Source organism: Aulonocara sp. 'chitande type north' Nkhata Bay, linkage group LG1 (genome assembly GCF_057382095.1).
Source record: "Aulonocara sp. 'chitande type north' Nkhata Bay isolate Kocher_YH1m ecotype deep benthic linkage group LG1, A_spYH_male_GT1.1, whole genome shotgun sequence".
NCBI classification, from domain to species: domain Eukaryota; kingdom Metazoa; phylum Chordata; class Actinopteri; order Cichliformes; family Cichlidae; genus Aulonocara; species Aulonocara sp. 'chitande type north' Nkhata Bay.
In genome coordinates, this window is record NC_141344.1 from 24,315,068 (window position 1) to 24,339,915 (window position 24,848).

A 24,848-nucleotide genomic window follows, 5' to 3' on the forward strand; every position below is an offset into this window, starting at 1 on the left:
TTTAAGTGACTGAACTATAAGAAAATAAGTTCCGTGTTTCTATTGGCCAACCATGAACTCTGATCACATTTTAACTATAAAAAACTGAAGGACCTCATGTCAAAAATGGAATAGTTTCCTTAGAGATGAGGAGCAGTTGCAGCTATTTGCAGGTATTGGAGCTATTGTGACTGCACCTTAACCCAGGTAAACCCTCTCACCTGAAAACAGCCAAGGTGGAAGTAGAGACTAAGGGCCTCTATGACCATAGCTGGTCTACTACCAAGGATACGCCCACAGACAGAGCAATTCCTCCTGCCATTGACCATCCTGGGGCAGGCAAATGGTAACCAAGTAAGGCCAAAAATGTCTGTAAAGACCTTTTTTTTTTTTTTTTTTTTTTTGTTAAGTACATGTACAAGAGATGAAAGCTTGTAGTTTACATAGATGTGTACCTGGCCTGATGACAGGACTGTATGTAAGGATTTCTCAGGGATAATACTGATCCAGTGCTGTATCGCGAAGAGGCATTCCTACTCGGTGTAACGTAACCTGCAGCAGCCGAGTGTGGTCGAGGGTAACTATAGATTGAGGATTGGGGCTGACGCAAATTATCAAGATTATCCAGAGAGTCATATCTGCAGGTAAGAAATCACAGTAGTAGAAGAACAATTGGAAACACACGGACTGAAAAACAGGCCATTGGGCAATGAGTCCAATCTTAAATGCAGCTTGGCTGAGGTCTCACCTTTTCAGAGGAAGCCCAACAATCATGGGATCCTTGTAAAAGCTGCTGCTGCGCTGACGTATCCAGCTGTTGTCAGTCAGAAGCTGAGTCCTTTTCTTCATCTCCTCTAAAATCTGCTGCCTTTCTTTCTCAGCCTTGGCCACAGACAGTCCTTTTCTTTTACTCTGATCCCCTGAACAAAAGCACGTTGAACGGGTTAGAGAAGTACATCTCCAACACAGAAATGGATAATATAAGAGGAAGAGCTAAACTCACCTCTAGAATACTTGTGAGGCCCAGCTAATACTGGGGAAGACAAGGACTTTGTCCTATGGGAACAAGAAAGTCTGCATTATTCAACCCTGAGAGCAATTTTTAATTCAAGTCCACAATATTTTGATGTGATTTTCTTTTATTTCTTTTAAGAAATTGTGCTTTGAGTCATAAATCAAGCATTTGTTAAAAGTGTTTTTCTCTAAAAGAAAAAACAAACAATTATCTACCTTTATAATAGCTTAATTTACAAAAATCACTGAAGTGGTGTGCAAAACCTGGACCTGCGTGACTAAAACTACAAATACAGTGGAAATTGGACCAGGCTTGATCTGACCTGTGTGCAGGGGACAGCTGAGCAAAGCCACATGAGCCATCAGCCCTTAGGTACAGCATTAGCAGAAATAAGGCCCAGCAAAAGCAACAGGAGGCACAGCAGAAACAGCAGTGATGATGATTAAAAAATGCTTTAGAACGTTTTGCAGATGAGACTCTTTGTAATAAACATGCTCTTTGTACCACATGGATAAGAGCAGCATTAAGAAAGAAGCAAAGCTTTATTTACCAGTCTTGTTGGGCAACCATCTCATTCTGCACTTCGTGTGCATTACTTTGCCGTTTTGGCCCCAACAACTCTTTCAGCTTTTCTCCATCAGTGCTCTGCTCTTCTTCTCTGGTTTTCTTCGGCATTGCATTCTCTTGCTGCTGGGTCCTGGCGAGGCCCACATCACCAGAGGTCACCTCAAAGGTTTTCTGGCTCTGAAACATGAATATTGTACGTGTAGAGTATTTAGAGAAAGAAAAACAATATAACACTGATAAAAGTGAGCAAAATAATTCAGTGCGGTGTCAGTGTCAGAGCTGCTGACTGAAAATGCAACATTATAGTGTAACCAGTGTAATCTCAAAATGTAGTAAAATGTCATACATTAGGATCTTTAAAAAAAAAAAAAAACTTCCCTTCTTTGGTGCCTTATTAAGGAAAAAACTATTATAAAAACTGCTGTAAAATGAAAGCGACATTACCCCTGAATTCTTGGGGTCTATTACATCTCGTTGGTCTCTTCGCCACTCTGCCTCCAGCCTCTCCTGGTCCCGCTGATATTTCTCCTAAAAACAAATCCAAAAACACCAGAGCACTTTAATAAAATTGAACTGAACTTCAAGCATATGCTCCTTAGTTCTGTTTGAAAGAGGCTTCACCTGTAGGAGGCGCTCCTGTTCTTCCTGCCACTTCTCCTGTCTCCTGCGATCCTCCTCAAGGTCCCAAGACCAGCTGGATGAGGGGGGGCTGAGCGATGGCACCTGGAGCTGGTGATGCACAGACAGACTGTAAGTTCAAACGTGATCACACTGCAGTACATCAACTCTTTAAACACACGCAGGTGACATATTTCTGACTGTGCACATCCTTTAATCAAATAGTACAGAAACTTACATCAGATATCGCAGATTCTGACCCTCCTGTGAGAGAGAATAATAGTTTAGGACCTGTTTAGTGTTTTGTTTTTTCCTAGAGTAGAGTAGCATCATGCAGGTCTAAACAGACGCAATTACTGGGGACACATTAGAAGATTAAGGAAGACTGGAGAAAAATGTAGTGGATATTTGATTTTGTTCCTGCTTCACTCAGGAAAGCTCTGCTAGAGGCCTTCATCTGGCCAATCCCAGACAAGCTATATAAAAAAAAACAAAAAAAAAACCAACCGGTCACTGAAGACTTACCAGTAGGACTGAATTAAACACTTCTCACCACTCATTCAGGATCATCACTCTCCAATGATCAGGGCCAACATGTCGACAGTTTATCAAAATTCAGCACACTATTCTGCTAATGTATCCCCAGCTAAAGATGCCGCACTGCAAATTCTGAAAAAGAAGCTGCAGAACAAAGCCTCAAGAACTTGTAAATGTAAGAAAGGTATCACAGTGTGCGGTAAAGCAAGCACAAATTTGATGTGTTTGCTTGATGATGCAGCATGACACACAGTGGGTCTTTAGCATCGCAACAGCAGCTACACACAGTGCAAATATTTACCACATAAGTACACCCACGAGCTGAATCCTGCACAGCCTGAAGAGAAAAGCCATCGTAGGACACACAGAATCATCAACAACCACAAAGGACAGCAGAGGATATCAGTCTTCGTGCCAGAAAGTTACTGATCAAACAATGAAAACAACATAAAGAACCATTGCACACAGTGGGCTCTTCTCATTTCTCTGTTTTGTGCCTCCTCATCTCCTCCGCCTCCTGTCTGAAATCAATTCCAGTGTGTCATTATTTAGGGATGCCTTAATTTCCAAAATGCATCTCAAGGAGAGAGGAGCCAGGAGAGAGGTTGCAGGTTGCTGAAGGGACATATGAGTGAGGAAGTACTCTCGATATATTTAAAAGAACCATCATGATGTACCATGGGTGGCTGTAGCTCAGGTGGCAGAGCAGGTCAGCCACTGACCAGAAGGTCGGTGGTTTGATCCCAGGCTGCCTCCTGGCTGCATGACAAATATCTTTGGGCAAGATACTAACCCCGTGTTTGCCTACTGGTCGTGGTCAGAGGGCCTGGTGGCGCCAGTGTCCGGCAGCCTCGCCTCTGTCAGTGCACCCCAGGGCAGCTGTGGCTACAATGTAGCTTGCTATCGCCAGTGTGTGAATGTGTGTGTGAATGAATGTAGTGCAAAGCGCTTTGGGGTCCTTAAGGACTGAGTAAAGCGCTATACAAATGCAGGCCATTTACCATTTACCTTTGGTATATGATTAAAGTATAGAAGCTGCCATAAAATATAATGGTAAGCTTAAACAAAACAGACATCACATAGTTATATGAAGGGGGGGGGGGGGGTTAAAAAAAAAAGTTTAAAAACTTTCATAGGACTACATACAGACCTATAAAAAAACTAGGAAAAGGTCAGCAGCAGCAGATGTTGGTGATCAACTGCACTTGTTTGACAGATAACCAGCACGTGTGAGCACCTTTACAGAAGCAGAAGTTTTGGCAGTTTGCAGGTCTGGAGCACTGAAGTGTGCTAACACAATGCCATCATTTTCCCAGAAGTGAACATCCCAGTGAATTCACCCCAAGGTCAGACCGTGCAATGCTCCGAGAAAATGCAAAAAGCCCAAGAGATGCATCTTCAGACTCTACAGGAGCTGCCAGGAGAAATGCTCTCCTCTCTAAGAGCAAAGCTTCCAAAGGTTTGCAAAGCTGCATCTGAACAAAGCGCACGATTTGTGGAACAATGTCTTTTGGACAGACAAGACCAAAGTGGAGATGTCTGGCAACTAGGGCTGCTCGATTATGGCAAAAATGATAATCACGATTATTTTCACTGAAATTGAGATCACGATTATTTGACGATATTTATTTAACCCTTTAAGACCTACTATGGAACCAAGTCCACCAGAGCTTATATTATTTTTTTTACATGTTGTAGTGCCATTTGTGGGAGCATTTCAAGTTGCTATACATCAATACAACTGTTATAGCCCATATTTTAATAATATGTATGCATTAAGTCCATAGTAATTACATAAATTGCAAAAAAGTGCAATAAACTACAAAAAAAATTGAAAATCGCTTTTGTTTTGTTTACATATATTTCTACTTGGAGAAATTTAAGAGGTTTATCCCTCAAAACTTTAAATACAATAAAGTTACAAAAAATAGTTTCCCACCACAGGAAATTTATTTTGAATGTCTTCATAGTTTTATTTTGGAGATACACCAATTTTTATATACTGCAGGAAAAAAAAACAAAAAAAAAAAAAACAATCCTATGATGCAAATTTGCAAAGAAAACAGCATGTGCATCATTTCACTGTGGGAAGTGTTACGAACAGCTGATAGGATCGGCAAAGCGTGTTTCTGGAATATTATGTTTTTGTTCCTGCAAGCGCTTTTTATGCAATTTTTGCAAAGCTTTATGTGGAAGGAAACCGTGACCGAGGACAAGCTGATGGCATCAGATGTAAGTACAACTCCTCCGGTTTCATATGCAAAACAAATTATTGCGCTAGCTTACACGGTTCAGGTTCTACAGGGATAGCTCAGTAGGTAGAGTGGTTGCCCCATGATCGGAAGGTCGGGGGTTCGATTCCCCTTAACAGCTACCCTGAGGTACCCCTGAGCAAGGTACCGTCCCTACACACTGCTCCCCGGGCACCCAATGGCTGCCCACTGCTTCACTGAGTGAATGGGTTAAATGCAGAGAGCAATTTCCCCACGGGGCTCAATAAAGTACAATAATGTACACACTTTCTTCTTCTTAAAAATAGTTACGCAAAACGGAGCGTGCTGCTCTGACCGGCTTTAAAGGGTTAACAATGACTTTAAAAAAATAATATAAAATAGTGTGCAACACCACTGAAGTTTTTTTTTTTTTTTTTTAAACTCTCTTTTCAACCAACGGCAGTCACTCTCCAAATAACTTCTGCTTAGCTTTCCGAGCTTCCCTCGGATCCTCTTAATCAGCGGTCTCCAACCTTTTTTGCGTCACGGACCGGTTTATGCCCGACAATATTTTCACGGACCGGCCTTTAAGGTGTCGCGGATAAATGAGGGAGGGGCTAATAATCGGCTCAGTCATTTTTAATGATCGTTGAAAGCCCAGATCGTAATCGTGATTAAAATTCGATTAATTGAGCAGCCCTACTGGCAACAATGCACAGTGTAACATTTGGTGAAAACTAAACGCATGAAAACACACAAGCACATCAGCACAGAAGGATGGCGTGCTGGTCTTGTTTTTCAACCACGGGAGCTGAGCACCTCGCAGTCAACGAGTTCACTCAACTCTTCTAGAGTCAAATATGAGACCACGGCCAAAGAAGTGTTGCAAAGGCCTGGTCAAAGTCCAGATCTTAACTTGATTGAGAGGCTGTGGTCAGACCTTGAGGGACCTCTGCATAAACAAACGCCTTCATACTTAAGTGAACTGAACCAATGTTCATCCACAATGATTTGAGAGACCAATATCATCCCCAAAACGATGAATTCAAGTTTTTGCTGCTTAAGATGATTCTAAGCTACTGAATCATGGGGCTTTCCACAGGACTTTATGCGGTCCTGGAAAACCTGTTACATAACTATTCATCTGCAATGACTTCAAGATGATGGCTGCAAAGCTGCATCATTGTCATTTTGTTAAATGCCTCAAATTCCTGACCCCTTCCTGCACCTGATAGGAACTAAGAGGAAATCAATGCAAAAACTGAGAAATGAGAGGAGATCATCTTAATATAGGCTTATATTTATTGTGGTCTCTATATTTTGGACATGATCAGTGCCGTATCTCTGTGGCTGTTTGGTTAAAATTGGCCAATCACTGTGAAAAGCAGTACAGTCTGCGCCCCTGCCCTCAGTTCTTCTGCGATTTTTCATGAACAAACTGTACAACGAACAGCAATTTATAGAAATCCTTTAATAGCTGATTTACTTTGGTGTAATTTGTGGTTACGCTGCTCTGATTAAAGCACTGCTATAAAGTATAATAGACTGATGTTATCACAGTGGTTATCTAGTAAAAGGCAATCAGCTAATCACCATGCATCTTTTGATTCCTTATAATTAGCATCTCCTAAATATTCTTTAAAAAAAAAACAAAACAAAAAAAACAAGCATACTAAAAATGCGTATTTAATTCTAATGACAATTCAAACCAAGCCAAGCACCAGCCACCGAAGCCGCTTCACATGAAGTTCAAACTGCCATTTTACCTTGCTGCCTGAAAAATTCTGCCCTCCTTTTCTGATTTTTTCTAATAATAGTACTACAATCTACATGAAGAGGAAGGGTGGACAAAGTGAGAAATTACACATATTACACCCGAGTTATTTTTAGAGGAAGTGTTTTTTTAAAATATCACTGCGATTACACACTTTATGCTTGGTGTTACCTTTATTTCTGGTTGTCCCATGTGTCTCACAAAGTTCTCCACCCATGACTTTACCCTGCATCACCTATGCAGGTGAAAAAAAAAAAAAAAAAAAAGACACCACAAACTATAAGAAGAGCTTTGATCATTTTTTTTTTTTTTTTAAATTGCTGTGATAGCTGCTAAAATAGTGCTCACGTTGTCTGTGTGCCCATTGCTTTTGAACCCTTGTGTGACTTGTGTGTCTGGAAAGGCAGCACTGTTGGCATGGTGATCAGGGCACCCTATCAGGACAGGCGAAGAAGCAGCAGTCAGATTGAGGGTCACCCTGCTCTGGCCTGGCTGGCTGTGATGAGTCCCCTCGCCGGTGCTCCAATCTAATTAAAAACAACTAGCTATCAACTCTAAGACCACGCTAATAATTTCAGGAAGTGGTAAAACAGAGCCGCTTTTACTCAATATCCTACCCTTGTTGCCATAGCGCCGAATGTCCATGGTCAAACTGCCGGTTTGCAGGGCAGATGACATTTTATCCCTCCACTGGTCTGAGTTCATGTGTGCCACCGCAGCTCCATCGACGGCCACGATCTCGTCGTCGACACGCAGCTGGCAGAGCTCGGCTGGACTGCCTGAGGGAAGAAATGAAGAAAGATGAAAACGAGTATGGCATAACATGAAAAAACGAAAGTGCCAATTCAGAAATTATTTGCTTAGCATGAAGTGAGAAACACAGTAGGAACTGTTCCTATCTGAAAGTGGGCCACTAAGCAGCGAGTAAGTGACACCTCTCTCATGTCCAATTCATTATTCATGGTTGCGTTTTAAATCACTTTGGTAGTTTGATGCTCAGAAGCCCTCAAATACTGTAAAACTCCGAGGTTAAATTTTCTCTTCCCTACAAGTAACCGTATACATAATTACCATGTTCAGAAAACATAATCAAAATGTAGCCGTTTTGACATCTCTCCCCCTCCACCAGAATAAAAAATAGCTTTGAAATTCTGCACTCTTCCCCTTCTGCTGCATACAATTTCCCTCATAACAAAAATCGACCCACTAACAAATTTGATGCCTTTTTAGTCTGTGACCTGAACTGTCAGTGTCATCTGTTACCGTTTTATTCTCTAAGCGCTAACCTGTGAGAGCAAATTTCCTCTATAAAAAGCAAAAAAGAAAACATCTGTCACTGACTTGTTCCTGTCTCACACAAAGATGCTAAATGTAACGTTCTGTTCTTGTGACAAAACTTCAGCACTCCAGAGTTACATTTAACAAGAGTCTTACCGGGCTGAATGAGCTTAACTCTCACCCCCGTCGAGTCCCAGTGAGTATGGAAACCAAAGTCAGCTAGACTGTTGGGTTTAAGAGTAAGGCTCACTCTCATGTCACTGTGATCCACCTGGAAATGGAAAAAACACACACACACACACACACGTAAAGGTGACACCGTGTGATCTAATGTCGAATGCTTCCTAGTGGAAATTAGAGACTTGAGTGGCCCGCTACACAAATATAGTAAGGAAGGGATAAACTGAATGACCAGTTACGGTCAGAAATGTCATATTAATGCTGCTTTAAGTTTGAAACACTGTAGTGAATGGTAATTAAAAAAAAATAAATAAATAAATAAATAAAAAGTAAGGGGGGTGACCTTAGAAGTTGTCATGACAACACCATTTAACCTTATCTAATGATATAAATGACACCAGTCTACAAGTCAAAATGTCTGAACATAAACATTTCCCAATATTCCAAAATGTTAATTTTCTGGTCGTCACTGAGCTTATTTAATGAGAACAATCATTCCTTACACCTTACGATCCCTCTCCAAGTGTCTAATTTCATGATATAAAAGACGGATGTAGCCATCATGGCTGTTCTCTACATCCCATCAAGCCCCATTTTAAAGCCTTGGGATGAGCAGTCTCACCGTTGTTTTTTGGATAGATGCAAAGAGGAAAGTGCACAAGTGTGCAACCTGTCAAACAAGTCATTAGCCAATAATCATACCACAGATAATTCTCAATTTTTTTAAACATTTTTTTCCTCCCAAGACGACCCAAAATAAGTCAAACTAATTTTGGGTCAAAAACTCCGCAGGAAACTGTTTACAGAGGTAAAGACAGAAAGCTGCTTTCCCAGACATCTATAGGACCAAAAGTCTTTCTGCAACCACAGCTTTTGCCACCTGGTGGCTTTCACATGTAATGCAGGTTTAAGATGTTTCTGCATTGGCTTCATTGTCTAGTGTAAAATTGTGACCTTCCAACTTGGACAAAGATTGAGGAAACCCCCAGGAGCAGACTGTCAATGCTCTAGCTCTGGGACAGTGAAAAAACAAAACAAAAACAACAACAAAAAGAAAACCAAAGAAACAAAAGAGCCGCACACATGCAGCTGGTCAGGCCCCTGAACTAATGCACTTTGAGAGTGGAAACTGGATTTTTCCACTGAAAACTGCTGTTACCTTTCACTGTAGCCCAGGTTCATGAAAGTCAAGTACATTCGATACAGAAGCTGATGTTTGCTCTCTGCACAAGTCTGGGGTCCATAGTGTAACTACACAATAACTGCAGGGGGTCAGAAAGTGACGTTGAGGGAGTGATTTGAAAATGGCAGCAGCTCTAGAACTGGTCCAGATCCAGCCAGTTTAAATCTGATTTTATATTATCATCCTCCTCATCCTTTATTTATCCAGGTGAAAAGTTTAATTGAGATTTAAATCTCATTTCCAAGTGAGACTTGGCCATAGGGCAGCAAACTTTTATAGGAGTTTGTTTCATTCATTTTTTCTACAGAGCAGTGGGTAATCACATAAATGCCATTGATTTGATATGATCTTACAAGTTCAAAAATACTCCAGCATACCTTTGGAAGATCTGTGCTTCCATCAGCTGAGAAGGTCAAGCCTCTATTTTGACGAGACTGCATATTTGAATAAGGTTGAGGCAGTATCTGGCTTTGAATGGAGGGTCGATAGTAATAGCCACTGCTCTGAAAGGAGGTCTGGCTGGAAAGATTGGAGCTAGTCACTTGCTCTTCCTGTCCCTGGTTGGTCTGATATGGACCGCTCAGCTGGGCGGTCGCAGTCTGTCTTTTCAGAGATGGTGAAGATGGAGAATCCTCTCTCTCACTGTTCAGCAGCACACCCTGATTGTCATCTACCTGGAGATGAAGAAAAACAAGATGTGCTCAGAATCTGCAGCGCTGGAATGTTAAAGTAGGGCCTTAAAAATGTGTAAAACCAGCAGATTCGTGAGAAATGTGTAATCTGGGAATGAACTCCGCAGTGCAGCAGCACTTCTTTTATTAATGAGGAAGGCAATCAAAACAAAAGGTAACAAGTTAGCTCAAACAGTGTGCACAGACAGACACATACACAATGCTCTCATTACACCAACTTACTTAAGCTTATTAGGCTGTCTTAACAAATCCCTGTACACCACGTCAGACACTAAAATGCAATTTAGCCAGAAAAATAACAGGCTGACTGTAAAATAATGTCAGAACGACATGTTTTTCTGTTAAGCAAAAAATTAAATAACACTTTTTTTTTTAAAGTTTGGATTTAGACCCAAGGTTTCCTGGCATCCATGTTCATCACCATAAGCATTTTCAGCTCTTATAATTGCCCAAACATGGTTTTTAAGCTTGATCAAAAACCTGAATGAATTGCAGGTTTGACAGTGACATTGTTAATATTTAAACTGAGTCAGCTGAGGAGGAAGATGGGTGTTAGGCTGGATTAATGCAGTTAAATGGATACGGTGTGATAAAACCAATCTTTTTAAAGAGCAACAGGGCCACAGACGCAGCAACCAGTGAACTCACATTGTACATCCTGGGCAGTGATGACACTCTGGACTGCTTGGTCCCAAAGGGTCTGGCTGTGATAGCAGAAGAGAGACGGGATGAGCCCTCAGACCGACGGTAACCACGGGGAAGGCTGGCTGAGCCAGACCAGGAAACAGTTCTGGGCAAGAACTTGTAGACGCCTGGAGTCTGCGGGGCCGTGCTTTGCTCTGCTGCTGCTTGCCAAGAGGACTTCTGTCCGTCTTCCTGAGAGTTGTCGTTCTGATGCGATAAATCCTCACCAGCAGTTTTAAGCTCCGGATGAACATAAAAAAATGCTTTTCGTTCACTAGACATGGATAAAGTGGGACTTTTGTTGCTTTTAGAATTTGTGGTCTCGTTCAGCTGTAAAGCTGTAAAATGAGTGGAGATTTGGTTTGTAAGGCCATTTTGTGGCTGGGAAAGTTCACAGGTGGACTGGAAAGGAGCTGTGCTGCTCTGGGATTTCACTTGGGTTTGAGAGATCACAGGAAAGCCTAGAGAAGGCATGCCAACTCTTGCTTCATCTAAAGCCGTGGAGGCAAAGTGGATCTCCTCTCCCAAGACTTTTCCATCAGGGACAACCACTGCTCCACCCTGAGAGGAAAGGGCCAACAATGAGAACAGTTATGCCATCTGGCAATATAATAAAAACACCTAATAGGTTATAACACTTTTCACAACTCAGCTGTACTCAAGAAATTTTTTAAAATCATAAGCATTTTTAATCCCATTATTAAAACAGTGTGTGGTGCTCATTAACATCAGGGAGGTAAAACTCAATAGTGTAAACCTACTTGAGCATGGGTTGAGCTCTGGGAGCTAAGAGGAACCGTGGGGCTGAAAGGTGCCTCGGTGGCATAGCTGCGGGCCAGCAGAGCTCGAGTATGTGGCCGGAGATCAGAGCTTGATTTTGATGGAGAAGTTGTTGAGTAAGGACGAGGCGCTGTGTTCCTGGTCCAAGGTGACTGCTGGTATCTGGGGTATTAATATGCAGGGGAAGAGTAACCGAAGGATTACAGGTAGCAGAAAACATGAAGGAAGGACAGGCATCACAACTCACGAGTATATATACAGTTATAAAAAGGTACAGTGCTGTGAAACTGTATTTGACCTCTTGATTTCTTGCATATGTGAAATGTTTCATATCAAACAAATATTAATATAAGACAAATATAAGCAGAGTATGAATAAAATGAATTAAGGTTAAATGAAAAGTTATCCAAGCCTACTTGGCTCTGTGTGGAAAAAGTAGTTGCCCCCTAAATCTATTAACTGGTTGTTCCGCCCTTGACAGCAAGAGCTGCAATAAAGTATTTGTGATAAACTGGCAAAGGGTCCTTCACATTGCTGCCCACTCATCTTTGCAAAATAAGTTTCATTCAGTCACACTGGAGGATTTTTGTCCTGTTTAATATTATTTAAGAATGAACTTTGACTAGGCCACTCCTAAAGCTTCATGGTTTGTTTTGGTTTTTTGAGCCATTCAGAGGTGGACTTGCTGGTATGTCTGGATCACTGTCCTGCTGCATAACCCAAGTGGTTTTGAGTTCTGATGGTCGGACATCCTGCTTCAGGATCTTCTGGTAGAGAGCAGAATTCATGGTTCTATCAATTACAGCAAGTCATCCATGTCCTGAAGCAGCAACAGCCCAGTTCAGTGAAACTGAAATCTGCTTTCTGAAATAAATGCGATTAATCACAATTCATGATTTACTTTTTCCACACAGGGCCAGCTTTGTTATGATAGCTTTCTGCCCTTAATAAATTAAATTATTAAAAAAAAACCTTTTGTGTTTATTCAGGTCATCTTTGTCTAATATTATTATTATCTGATCGATGATCTGAAACAAATAAGCCAAAGATAAATGAATAAAGAGTAAAAAAATTATTTCATGCCACTGCAAATAGCTGTACATTAGGCATTGTTTAAAAATATTTAAGAATTTATTCTTTTTAAAAACAATTGTAGCACAAACATACTTTAGTTTTGCTTCATTCTTCTCAATAGTTGTCACAGACCCGTTGATCATCTTATCCATTACATGCTCTCTGTCTTGTGATTTAGTTCGAAGTTCAGACTTTGTGCTCCTACGACGGGTTTTCCACTTTTTCAAGTCCTGAAAGAAATGCACAACATCAACCAACTACACCACTGCCTGTGTACTTATCAAAAAGTACCCCCCCAAAAAGCCACTTCAATTTAGACCACATCTGCATTCTTGGTTTACAAATACAGTAACTATTAACCAGCATGAGTATATTCAGATATGCTCTTAACACACTGAGTTTTTTGATCTCTAAACATTCAACTATTTTCCACTTTTTAAGAGATGATTTATCCAAATTTCAGGAGCAAGACAACCATATTATTGCTAAAACCACTTTCTAGATGGATGCAAACTGCATTTCGTTGCCTTGCACTTGTAACGTGTCCAATGAAAATAAAGTTGATTTTTATTCTATTACTGCTCTACAGGCTGTTTTTTTATTTATTTATTCTATTAATGTCATGCCCCACCTTCTTACCTCTCAGGTTTCTCCTTAGTACCCGAGGACCTTCCCAACTCAGGAGCTGCTGTCAATATTCTTACTCCATTTGCCATTCTCTTACAACAAGTGTCTAATTTAGTGAATCTTGAATTTGTAATATGAAATGTCAAAAATAAGCTTTAAATTTCAACTTATAAGAATACGAAAGAGGAGTCATTTAAATGTGCAGAAAAAGCAAAATGTGAAGATCTACAATTACCATCTGATGACAAAAATGCTCAAAAGCTTCAAAACACCAAACGGACCGTGAAAAATATTGCTGTGTCAGCATTTATGCATCAACTTACATCCTGCCACTGAGCTTCGGCATCCTTGGCAGCAACGCTACACTTCCTTCTGTTGTCTTGATTCCACAGTCTTGTCAATCCGGTGTCCTGACTTTCATCATGACTAGTGTTTGCATCAGGAGCCTTTCGCACAGGGTACACCATGGGGATATCACTGAGAGATTTGCTCCTGGTTCAGACACACGGGAGGCAAGGCACTTAAACAATGATGGATGACATTATATGATTACACTGCAGCTTCATATTGCATGAAAGTGACACTTCTGAGCACCACGTAGCAGGGTATGCATGATAACAGCCACATTGCTTGCATGCACACGCACGCACGCACGCACACACAGCACACGCTTACACATGTATACACAACAGGGTGCAGTTCTGCCAGCTGTAGCAGCACATTCTGCAATGAAATGACAGAATCCTCAGCGAAGTGCGAGCACGAATGTAGCATGCCAGTCAAGCAATGCAAAAGTATTGGGAAAAAAAAAATAAAAAATAAAAAAATAAAAAAATAAAATGTAACAGATGTTGCTGTCTGGATAACAACAGTCATGACTCATAACAGGTAATAACACTGCTCTGGGCAACAGAGGATGTCATACATGACATTCAAATAACTTACAGCAGCATTTAGAAGGTGGTCTATCAAAACAATGACATAATCTGATGGGAGGAACCAAGACTGATTACAAACAGTCCTGTCATAAATTCCACTGTCAAGCCTGTGCCCAGAAAATTAATAGAGGTGATGTGCACCACACGCTCCACCTTCATGAAAAGGGAAACTATTCTGGTGGCACATTATTTTGGTTCTTTACAACCTGAATGCAAACAAAAGCATACCTGGATGAAGCAGCAATAAAGCAGTCACGTCAAAGCGGCCTCAAACATTTTTGCTACGATTTTATGTTTAAAACTTTGGAACTTACCAAATCCAGCCAGGATTGACCTGAACTGGTCTCTCAGGCTTGACCTGGGTTTGACTGGCTCTAAAGAACCAGAGAAACAGATATGAAGACTGAAGAACATTGTGTGCCTACATGTAGTGGACCTGGTTTGATAAAGCATCCAGCAACATGCTGCATAACATAAATATATAAAAAAAAAAAAAAAAAAAAAAAAAAGTGGTCAGGATAAGAGGTTAGACCACAAAACACAAAGAGGTGCTGTATGAATGAGACCATGTTTTTGTAATACACACGACTTCAAGACCACAGCCACTCAAACCCATCTCACACACACTAACACACACCAGACAAAATGTTTTTGCACTGCATATAAAATACTCCACGCAGTTTCTTGACCTGTGGCATCATACTTTATTTTTCAAAAGCGATGACATTCACACAGTAAACTGAAAAAAAATAAAAATAAATTGAAGGCACAGCTCATGTTATAAAGAATGTGAACAAACTAACAAATGCATCACTCAGCAATGTGGCAGATACAACATTTGGGTGGTTTTAAAAAAAAACCAAAACAATGATCTTGATAATTTCATACAATAAATGAGAAAAACTGTGCATGTTTTAACATCTTCTCATTAGCTGGATATTTGTAAATGTGTGGAAAGGCTTCAATCCAGTTTGTGGTTAGGATTGTTATGATCGTGTGCTTGTTATGTACGGCTCTTCAAGACAGCTGCAAAAGTTCAGGCTTGTGTTCAGGCTTCTGGGGCTCTCCAGATACGAAGTCAACGTCAAACTCTTCTGCAAAAGCCAAGGCTTTACGGCTACAGTCAAAGAAAAGAACAGCAAATATATGAAATGTGTGCAACACAATTAGCAGCAGACCTTATAGACACAGGTCTTACAATGAAGGATTAAAAACGGGATTAAAAAAAATATACACTGCAAAATCATAGATCAGCTTTAAATTACATTATTATTCTTGCAAACTACTGCTAGCTAATTCCTTGTGCTTAGCAAACTAATATTTAGTTTGCTACAGCTGCCATATAAATCCACCACTGTGTCACACTTTTGGTTATTTTAGCATCACATCTTCATGTTAGAGTTTAATGTAAGTAAAAACTAAGCTCAAGCCAGTAAAGGCAGCCATTATTTTATTTCTGCTTTGCAAAGCAATCCATGAATTATTTCCAGCTTTAAGTAGTACAATACTGCAATTCTACCATTGTTTTGTATTAGTTTTAAGCATATTTCTTTGTTAACACTGCTTTGAATGATAAAAAGAGACAGACCTCAGGCGCTGCATTTTATGATACCAGGGACGTCTTTGGGAGCCAAGGTAGATCCTGCGTACACGAACCTCCTCTTCAGGTGTCCAATATTGGGGTAAGAAGCGGTCATAATGCAGATTGGCAGATGTCTGATGAAGTGTCTGCTGCATTCGTCTAAAATGCAAGTCGTCTAGCACTGGGTCTGCCTCAGTATAATCATCCTCCGAGTCTTCCTCACACAGAGCTTGCAGGAAAAGCTCTTCAGTGGCACACTCAGGAGAACAGATAGTGAAGTGGCATTGAGGAGACGGAGGGGCATCTGCAGTGCTGCAGTAAACAGTGATATATCCAAATCTACGTTTAGCCACAGCCAATAGTGATCATAGATAAATCAGCTGGAATGAGCTTGAATGGAAGCGGCTCCAAATTTTACCAAGCAGACATTTGATTAATGCCTAAAAGCAAATCACTCTTTAGTTCTTGAGGATATTGTTAGATTTACAAAATTACTTTCATTGTTCATGCAGTGAACATGCTTTTTATTGTGGCCAAGTAAATAGTAAAGCAGAGCATTTGCATCCATATTTAGTTTCAGGGGGAAAAAAAAAAAAAAAAAAAAAAAAGACTGGCACAAGCAACAACCCGTGGAGTCAAAAATAATGTTTAACACTACAGTTCCTGGAGTGAGCCTGACTCCAAAGATGGGTCCGTGCCCATCGACCTCTCAAGTCTGACGTCATTAGCGATTTCGCTCTTTTCAGTGACAAAACTCTTCTTGGTTCCTAAGCTCAAACACTGCAGCACCACTGAGACTTAAAGATGTCCTAAATTCGCTCAGTTTCAAAGTAAGTATCAGAGTGGATTCATGACATTTAATGGAGTTTGAAGTTAGCTTCCTAGTTTCCATGTAAAGATGATATCCTGCGTTCTCACTGTGAGATTTCTGGAAAACTAAAACATATGGCTCTGCTATCACTATGGACATAAATGGAGACAAACCTAAACTAAACCATTCGCTCGCTATGAAAAATTCCTGATCTTCAGCTTCATGTACCCATTCAAATCTTCATCAGCTTTAGTGATTCTTTTTTGAAGCATTCAAACTTTTGGTGTCTGGCAAACTGTGAGCACATGTGCTGTAGTTAGATTGTGAGATTTTAAACCCTAAGCTTAAATATGCCACAAAAACAGTGCTAATAAAAAGCCAGAGAGGCCTATTAGCTTATTTTAGGGTATTGCTTATGTTAAATAAAATAAGATACAAAGCATTTTTATTTTATTTTTTAAAGACAGCCTTAATAAACAGAGTAGGCCTTTATAGAGGATGTCTCCCTTTGTGACAACTGTACTGTGGAGGTCTTATTAAAAACAAGTCAACCAGTTTGGAGAATTTCACTCCTCAAAACTTAGTTTCAAAACTTCTCAAAGAGTGGATGCTATAAAGCAAACTTTTGTCAGTTACTTCGTACCTATTAGCTGAGGCTGTGTGATGCATGTATAAAACATCCATAAACTATACGCTTTATAGACAACCATGGCTTTTAATAGCCAACATGATGATAACCCAAGTGCTACAACTGAGCCTTTCAAATGCAGAATACAGAGGGCAAGTCTATGAATTAGCACAAGAACATAGTTTCAAGCACAGAGGTTCCATCAGGGCAAGCAAAGCAAACTGTGCTTTCCCTGTGAGTTCTAACAAAAACACCACGCATCAGTTAAAACCAAGTGAAAGCAATCTCCTTTTACCTCAAGCAGCACTCTGTCAAAACCTTTCATCCAGTTGCTTCCATCTTTACATTACTGCCATCTTGTCGCCACAGTTGGCTAAAGTATCTGGAGGGGGAACAACTCCACTTGCCTTCAATTTCCATGAAATCTATAACATGTCTTTAGTCTATGGGTGTGTCTGTGTCCTGTTAACAGTGGACTGAGCAGGGAAACAAGCAGCTTTTTCTTGTTTTTTGCAAATTGAGGACAAGCTGCCTGCGGCTCTGCTTTCGTTGCTTTTGAGATCAGCTACCATTTGCCTGTTGTGTGGAAACAGCTAGCATTAGCAAGTAAACAAGCACTTATGATAAATTCTCTCTTACTGATACCCTTGACCAGCATCCAATAAAAGATCATTTTAATCACTTCTTTAGCAAGCAATGCAATGCTAATGGAGGGGGAACATGGCTCCTGCCATGTCTGATTTAATAAAACAGGCAAACTGAACAGGTGCTGGCTCCACCAGCACTGCTTCACTGAGTGAATGGGTTAAATGCAGAGAGGGATTTTCCCCACGGGGACCAATAAAGTACACTTTCTTCTTCTTCAGATTAACATGTATGACATCATCTCTGCTTGCCCTTCTGTAAAAGTCACTGCACATCAATGATTTAAACCAACACTCTTGTCAAAGACTACAAAATGTAATTTACTCATAGAAAAATCGGATCAGAATTTATAGCAAATGACCCGTGTTGATAGTTTGGGAACTGCTATCATGAGAACGCAGAGGTTCACTTGCCAACTGACCCTTTGTGGTGACGTGTTACCAAGTCTGGTGCTCATCTCACACGAGCACTCAGCCACTGCTACACTTTGTTCATTAAAAAGATAAGTGAGTAAAATCACTAGCAAGTGTGAAACTCGAGAACCCAGCTGATCTTTACTGACAAGGAATTTTAAAAAGTGACAATATCCAAGCTCAAAAATAATCCTTAGAAGAATAATTTAAGTTGTAACAGACACTTAAAAAAAAATAAAATAGGCAATTAGTCTTGACAGTGACGTTTTAAACAAGTCTAGCAGGCAAAGAACAGCTTAAATACCTTGAAAACAATAACCACCTTGTTTGTGTCATACCAAAGTGACTACTTGTGATGGCTGTGCCCATGAATGGATGCAGACATTGTTCATATTGTTAATTGATTTGGATTAGGGTTTAGTGAGAAGGAAAAAGCACTCAGCTGCAAATTAGAAACTCCAAACTGTCGGAAACCAAGCAGCCTTTAACAGTTCTGACAAGTGTGAAATTCAATCCAAACCGAGCCTGAGAGAAAAACAACCCAACTGTATTCCACTGACTGAACTCGGGCTCATATTTAAGGAATCCGAACTCCAGCTTCATATAAAGACAGCAGTATGTTATTCTTTTAATCATTTACATTATGCACTCGTCTTCATATCACACATAAAATAAGCAAGAAGTTAGAAATATAAAAGCTATTTTTTGAAAGGTCGCCTACGGGTAAGTTAGGCAGCAGTTTGTGAGGAATTTTTATTTGGTCACAGAAACGTCTGGAGCACCTGGTAAACTGACTCGCGAAGCCACTTCCATTCTCCTCTGGTCCTTGTTTTCGTCTGAGTAGTGGGACATAGCCTTTGTTTTGATGAGCTGCCACCTGCTTGTTTTCCATCTTGAATACCTGCTCAGCTTCTGCGTCGCCTCCAAAACCTAGATATCACAGAGACACAAAAATTACCCCAAAAATATACATTTAAATGGGGGAAAATAAAACATGTATGAAAGACAAAAGCTGAACTAAACCTCATCAAAATACAAGGAAGGTTATACATCAGAAAAAAACCTTTCCTGGATGACTGAGCCGTCACACAGTCAAGCCTTTAGGGAGTATCAGGGCAAGTATTTAACCTCTCCCATCACACACACAGTTATCACACCAGAGTGCAGAATCCATCACTGACATGCACTGAGCCTGACATAACACTTGCAGACCAAAAAAAAAAAAAAAAACTTGAATAAAAGAGCAGCAGGTCAGAACTTTGCTGATCCACCAAAATGACATCGATTAACAGTATTAACATGGAATCCCCCAAAAATGTGTTATTATAAGTTTGTGAAAACACATTTTTGGGGTACATTTCTGTCACTTTAGCAGTTTCAGGCTGATCTTACAAGGATAAAAAAAAAAAAAAAGTTTCACTTTTGCAAAAGTTTCAAAAGCAGTTAGTGTAAAATTAATGAGCAGAGTTACATTTCAAAAACAAAAGACAGCAATAAAGGGGGAAAAAAAAATGCCGTCATCAGCTATAATCTCCATAATCTTTCCACAAATTGCAGTGCTGTGTCAAAATATTTAGCAGAAACGAAACAGATTCCTTCACACCCCAGTCATTGTATCACAAATGTACCTTCAACATTCGGGTGCAGGGCCTGGGAGTTAAAGGAGTCGGTGCTGTCTGCAGAGTTGCCTCGCCTGTAATTTTTGTACTGACATTCCTCTTCTGGATTTTGGCACAAACTATCGCTGCTGTCTTTCACAGGTACACCACCCTCATCTAGAGCCTGGAGTAGGAAGGGTTAACAGAAGTATAAAAATAAAGTAATACAATCTTTAAATACTTAAAGAGAAAAATAAAAAATTACCTTGGACAAGGCCAGCCCCAACAGGCCCTCAAAAGCCTTCAAATTAAGCTGAGGGCCATTGTACAATGTGTCCAGGTGAGCCTTGCGACCCAACCAGTAAATTGTTATCAGAACCTGAGAAAGAATAGACAGAATTACAAATATGACCAAACACACCAACCTACTTCCTTACTTAAAGAAGAAGAAAAAAAAAAAAAAAAAAAAAAAGAAAGAAAGAAAAGACACCACACTGCTCAAAACAAATTAAGAGAACAACAGGCGTACTACAGATACAACAACACCAACAAGACAACTTTCCCAGTGTTGTTAAGACCCCTCTCTTCTGAACCACGTGGAAGAGTCCGGCGATGCTGTAGCAAATGTAAAAGGGGATGCCACTGAAAGAACTGCCAGTTCAGGTCCTACCATCAGGCCCTCATGCCATTCTGATGGAGTCCAATTCTGACAGTTTGGTCAGAAACGTGCTCATGAGCTGCCCGCTAGCTGTCATTTTCTGCAATTTCTTCCTCCTCACATAAAGCAACTTGGATTGATGCCCTTCTATGGCCCCGTCTAGCTCTCCTGGTGAAAAACCACCCGTCTCCTGTGATCTCCTCCACACTGTTAAAAAACAGCAAACCTTCTTGTGACAGCACAGCCTGAATGAGCTGCAGGTCCATCGTGGGCTACCAGTAATGTCAAGGACACTAGCAGAGAGCTAAACTACAGGAAACTCAGTCAGGAGGGATAAACGCAGCGAGCAGTGGTCTATAGCCCCCACCTGTAACACCACTCCCGGTTAATTGGTTCTCTTGTTGCCTGAACCTGTTTGATGATAGTTTATGCTTCCTAGCTGAAATTTGACTTTGCTCAAAACTCTGATGATCGAATGTGCCTTTATTTCTTTAAAGCAGTGCAGTGAGAGGAAGAAAAAGATGATAATGAAGAGGAGGAAAATGAAGAATTGAAATATGCACCTCTGAACTGCATTCAGTTTTTTTTGCCATGTGTAAGAATCAATTTTTCCTTTGAAGAAATCACTAGTTTCACTTCTGAATTTCAGCCATCAGTGTCAGCATCAAGGTGCACCAACCAAGCTACTTCGATTTTCCAAGTAAAACGATGTTCCACGACTCACTATAATAATCCCTTTTTCAAAAGTAAGCATTTCTGTTTGTCATATTAGACTGTTGGCGCCATTATAGCTGCAATTAGTTTTATTTTCCCCTAATTTGTACAAGCAGAGCGTAAACAAGCATTCGGGGCTTATGTCAAACTTAATTAGGATAAAATGTGTTTCTTTCTCTCCAGTTCTCTCTCATGCCAAGGAAATTACTTCACTGCTTGCAACAGATCACAGGTTAATCCTATATTAGCCATGCATGATTCCATTTTATTTAATAAAGCAAGAAACCCATAATTACTCTTGGCTTTTCAAAAAGTCCTTATAAAAAGGGGAACATAGATGAAAATTAACAGAAGGTTGGATTAATAAAAAAATAAAAAATAAAAAAAACTACCCTAATGTACATAAACCCTGATGTTAACATTATTCTGCAAGAGAAATCCTTGAATCGGGCTAATTTATCACAAATCTGAATCTCATCTAAATAAATATTATTTAAATATTTTTCTTAAGTCATACAATTTTTTTGAATGTACTCACAAAAACAAAATGAGAACTTTAAAGAAAAGATCTGATGGATTATATAAAAGACCAAGTGTATTTTGTATTGTATTTTATTAACATTTTTATCTTAAATGGAGTGCAACAGTTCATGCTGGTGTGCTGCATTGTTTTGGTAAACCGTTCCAATTGGCCCAAATTCACCCCAAGTGGTTCATTTGAAAGAATAATTAACTAAAAACATAGAAATAAAAAGAAGGCTACATCAGTGACTGTAGTCTGGAGGAAAAAACAAAACACCCTCCGTCCGGGGTTAAAGTTCACAGCTACTGTGCGATTTAAATGAGGCTTCACACGTCCATGTGCATCACTCAGTTCCACACACAGACTTGAGGCAGTTAAGATGGGAGTTTCCAGACGGCCTCTGCCACTTATGTATTCTTATATTTCCATCACTCTAAACTCTATGAGGGCTTTAACACCAGGCTCCTGGGATTTGCCTCAACCTCAGCAAGCTCAGCAGCCCCTCCTCAAGGCCACCTTATTTGTCATACTTCTGGACAAGTCTTCAGCATCAGTAGTTCAAGCTAATATATTGATGGATACTGCTCCCTTTATGGCTTTATATCCAACTCATTTACCCAGAAAGGAAAAGACACCCCAACAAGAGAATAACGACTTACATTTTTGAGTCGTCTGTTGCCTTCGTCACGCCTAAAATAAAATTTCAAGACAGAAATAAGTACTTAAACAAAAGAGCCAAACATCTGCTGCTACAATTTACATTTCGATTGCGTCACTGAAAAGTCCCGGTGAATGAGATAACTGTGAAGGAAAAAAAGTTACAGTGACATCTTAAGCCTTCTCATTTGCAATCCTCACTAATCAGCAACTTATCAGGTTTTATGGAGAACAGGCCATCAGCTCATATAAAGGAGCAGCTTGTTAGTGAAAGTGCAGACATTTATTAATGCAAAGCAGCATGTTCACTTTTATCTTTTTAAATACACACACTGAAAACTCAGTCAGTGGTAACTATAACCTACGCAGAAAACATTAGGCCCTCGTGTATTTTGCCAGTACACAGTGGTTCTGCTCATACTGTATTTTTTATTTTATTCTGTATATGCCATTTCTTTTGATTTTCTTGCTTTTATAGCACCGATGTGGGACCGTACAACTATTTCACTGTACTATTGTACAAAGTATCACTGTGCAATTGCAATAAAGTTAGAGTTAAAGGTCCAGGTGCAGCGGTATGTGTTCATGCAACTTCACCTGAGTGTCACACGAGTGGAGATGTCCTGCAGGTCACCTGGATGAAACAGCTGGGATTCATTTAGTCCCAGTTTCTCGCAGGCTTTCAGGAAAACATTCACATTATCCTGAAATATCAGAACAGATGAGAAAAAAACAAAAAAAAAAAAACATGAAAAACTAGAGAAACAGTTGATGTTTGTTCTGATAAACTAGTAATGACCAACTCCAGCCTCAAACAGTTAAAATCCACCTCATCCAAACGATTCTCCAAGTGAGAACAGCTTGGAGTACAACCTACAATCAATTCTGATTCATCATTAATCATCTATTCATCTGTCAAGAAACACTCAGTAGATATTATCTAATAAGTAACCCATTTGTTTAGAAATCATACTTGCTCTGTTCAACCACTACAGCAGGCAGGATTACAGCAAAGCACAACTCTAGAGCTGCAAACAGATCTATTTAGATTAGCTTAACATATCCTATCTAGTCGTCTGTCAGTGTTAGTACAGCTACTCCTAAAGGTCACCATTATCATTTTTGAAGTAGTTCAGTACGGTTCAAAGTATTGAGAAACCACTCATTTCTTTACATTTTACTTCCAGGACTTTGTCACTTGTAAAGTTCTTGTTTTCCTGTCTTTCAAAGGTTTTCTTTCCACTCATTTTCAGTTCAGGTCTTGTACCTTTCTTGCACCACAAGGCAATTTGAAAATGTTTGTCTACAGCAGGGTCTGAGAAATGCACATTCATTGGACTGTAATTTTACACCTAATTTTTAAATTCTAATCATTCAGTAATAATCTCACAGCGACAAAATGTAGGAGGCACAAAACTGCAGTTTTCCAAGTCTTAAATATAAAGGATCACAAAAGGCAAACACATAAATATCTCAGTTCAGGCCTGGTCCAGTCTGAATCTGTGATCTTTATCATTTTTTGGATCTGTCCTGGCAGGCAAGACCCTATAAACCCTTTGGTTCTGGGTTGACCCACCAACTGATTTAAAGATATTTCAGGGGAGAAACATACATCGAGACCAGTACTCTAAATTTGTTCCTTTTTCAAGTGTTTGACATGTTAAGATGAAATGTTCAGAACAAACCATCTACAAATACATTTAGAGCCGTTTTCAGATTTTAAAGTAATTTCAACCTGAATTTCATACTCGAATCATCTCCAAGATCCAAATGTGAGACATCTGACTGCTTGAGTGTGACCACTTAGAATACGAGAAATGATTTACCATTGATCAGTGTGTAACGTATAGTAAGTGTTTGCATTGTGTTGTGACTGGCTGACAGCCTGATGGCACAGAGTTGGAGCTACAAAGGCGGATTATATAGATTTTATTCTGAGCTGATAAATATGCAAGGTAATCACATTCTCCACCCTTACACATTAACACATGAAAAGCGCTCATGTTAAACACAAAAATAGGACACTAACATCGAACTGAGCCTCAGTGTTTGTAAAAACGTAAACTTCAGCAGATTGGCTTACTGCACTTTGAGCTTTGTGACTTCATAAATGAGGAAATGAACTGGGGTGTCACACAGCAGGTTCATGTGCAGCAGGAGGTTAGGAGTCAGAGAGAAACTCAGTTTGTTGAAGAAAACCTGCTCGCTGCCAAGTTAAGTTCACAGACTTTATATACAGTAATCGACTCAGGTAAAGTTAGCTCTCTTTCTGGAAACAGAAATCATTACTGAAGCAGTTTGAGAGCATCTTGACACAACAGAACAAAAAGGCAGCCAACATCCAAAGAATTTTGGTAGACTTCAAGAAGACTGGACAGCTAGTCCTGAAGACCAGTCAAATAAAAGTTTGCCTAAAAGCACTCAGGCTATGCTCAAGAATAAAGGTGCTCATACCAAATATTATCTTTCAAGCATGTTAG

The 24,848-nt window shown here is 39.9% G+C and overlaps 1 protein-coding gene across 5 annotated transcripts in view; it reads right to left on the minus strand.

Annotated features, from left to right (window-relative positions):
* LOC147339137 (LIM domain only protein 7-like) overlaps positions 1-24,848 on the minus strand; it is a 32,906-nt gene that overhangs the window by 2,388 nt on the left and 5,670 nt on the right. The window contains exons 5-29 of one of the 5 annotated variants that reach the window (XM_086289721.1): positions 22,966-23,072; positions 22,371-22,401; positions 20,082-20,195; positions 19,847-20,000; positions 19,001-19,148; positions 14,454-14,513; positions 13,525-13,693; positions 12,668-12,804; positions 11,482-11,662; positions 10,685-11,281; positions 9,722-10,018; positions 8,138-8,252; positions 7,321-7,482; positions 7,052-7,137; positions 6,875-6,938; positions 3,018-3,053; positions 2,418-2,443; positions 2,183-2,290; positions 2,006-2,089; positions 1,545-1,738; positions 1,317-1,361; positions 983-1,035; positions 728-899; positions 435-617; positions 201-309 (exon numbers count right to left, since the gene is read on the minus strand). In XM_086289721.1, coding sequence (XP_086145847.1) covers positions 201-309; positions 435-617; positions 728-899; positions 983-1,035; positions 1,317-1,361; positions 1,545-1,738; positions 2,006-2,089; positions 2,183-2,290; positions 2,418-2,443; positions 3,018-3,053; positions 6,875-6,938; positions 7,052-7,137; positions 7,321-7,482; positions 8,138-8,252; positions 9,722-10,018; positions 10,685-11,281; positions 11,482-11,662; positions 12,668-12,804; positions 13,525-13,693; positions 14,454-14,513; positions 19,001-19,148; positions 19,847-20,000; positions 20,082-20,195; positions 22,371-22,401; positions 22,966-23,072 — 3,432 coding nt within the window. Of the gene's footprint in view, positions 1-200; positions 310-434; positions 618-727; positions 900-982; positions 1,036-1,316; positions 1,362-1,544; positions 1,739-2,005; positions 2,090-2,182; positions 2,291-2,417; positions 2,444-3,017; positions 3,054-6,874; positions 6,939-7,051; positions 7,231-7,320; positions 7,483-8,137; positions 8,253-9,721; positions 10,019-10,684; positions 11,282-11,481; positions 11,663-12,667; positions 12,805-13,524; positions 13,694-14,453; positions 14,514-19,000; positions 19,149-19,846; positions 20,001-20,081; positions 20,196-22,370; positions 22,402-22,965; positions 23,073-24,848 lie in introns of all 5 variants that reach the window. The other 4 variants (XM_086289711.1, XM_086289729.1, XM_086289744.1 and 1 more) reach the window with 4 other exon arrangements.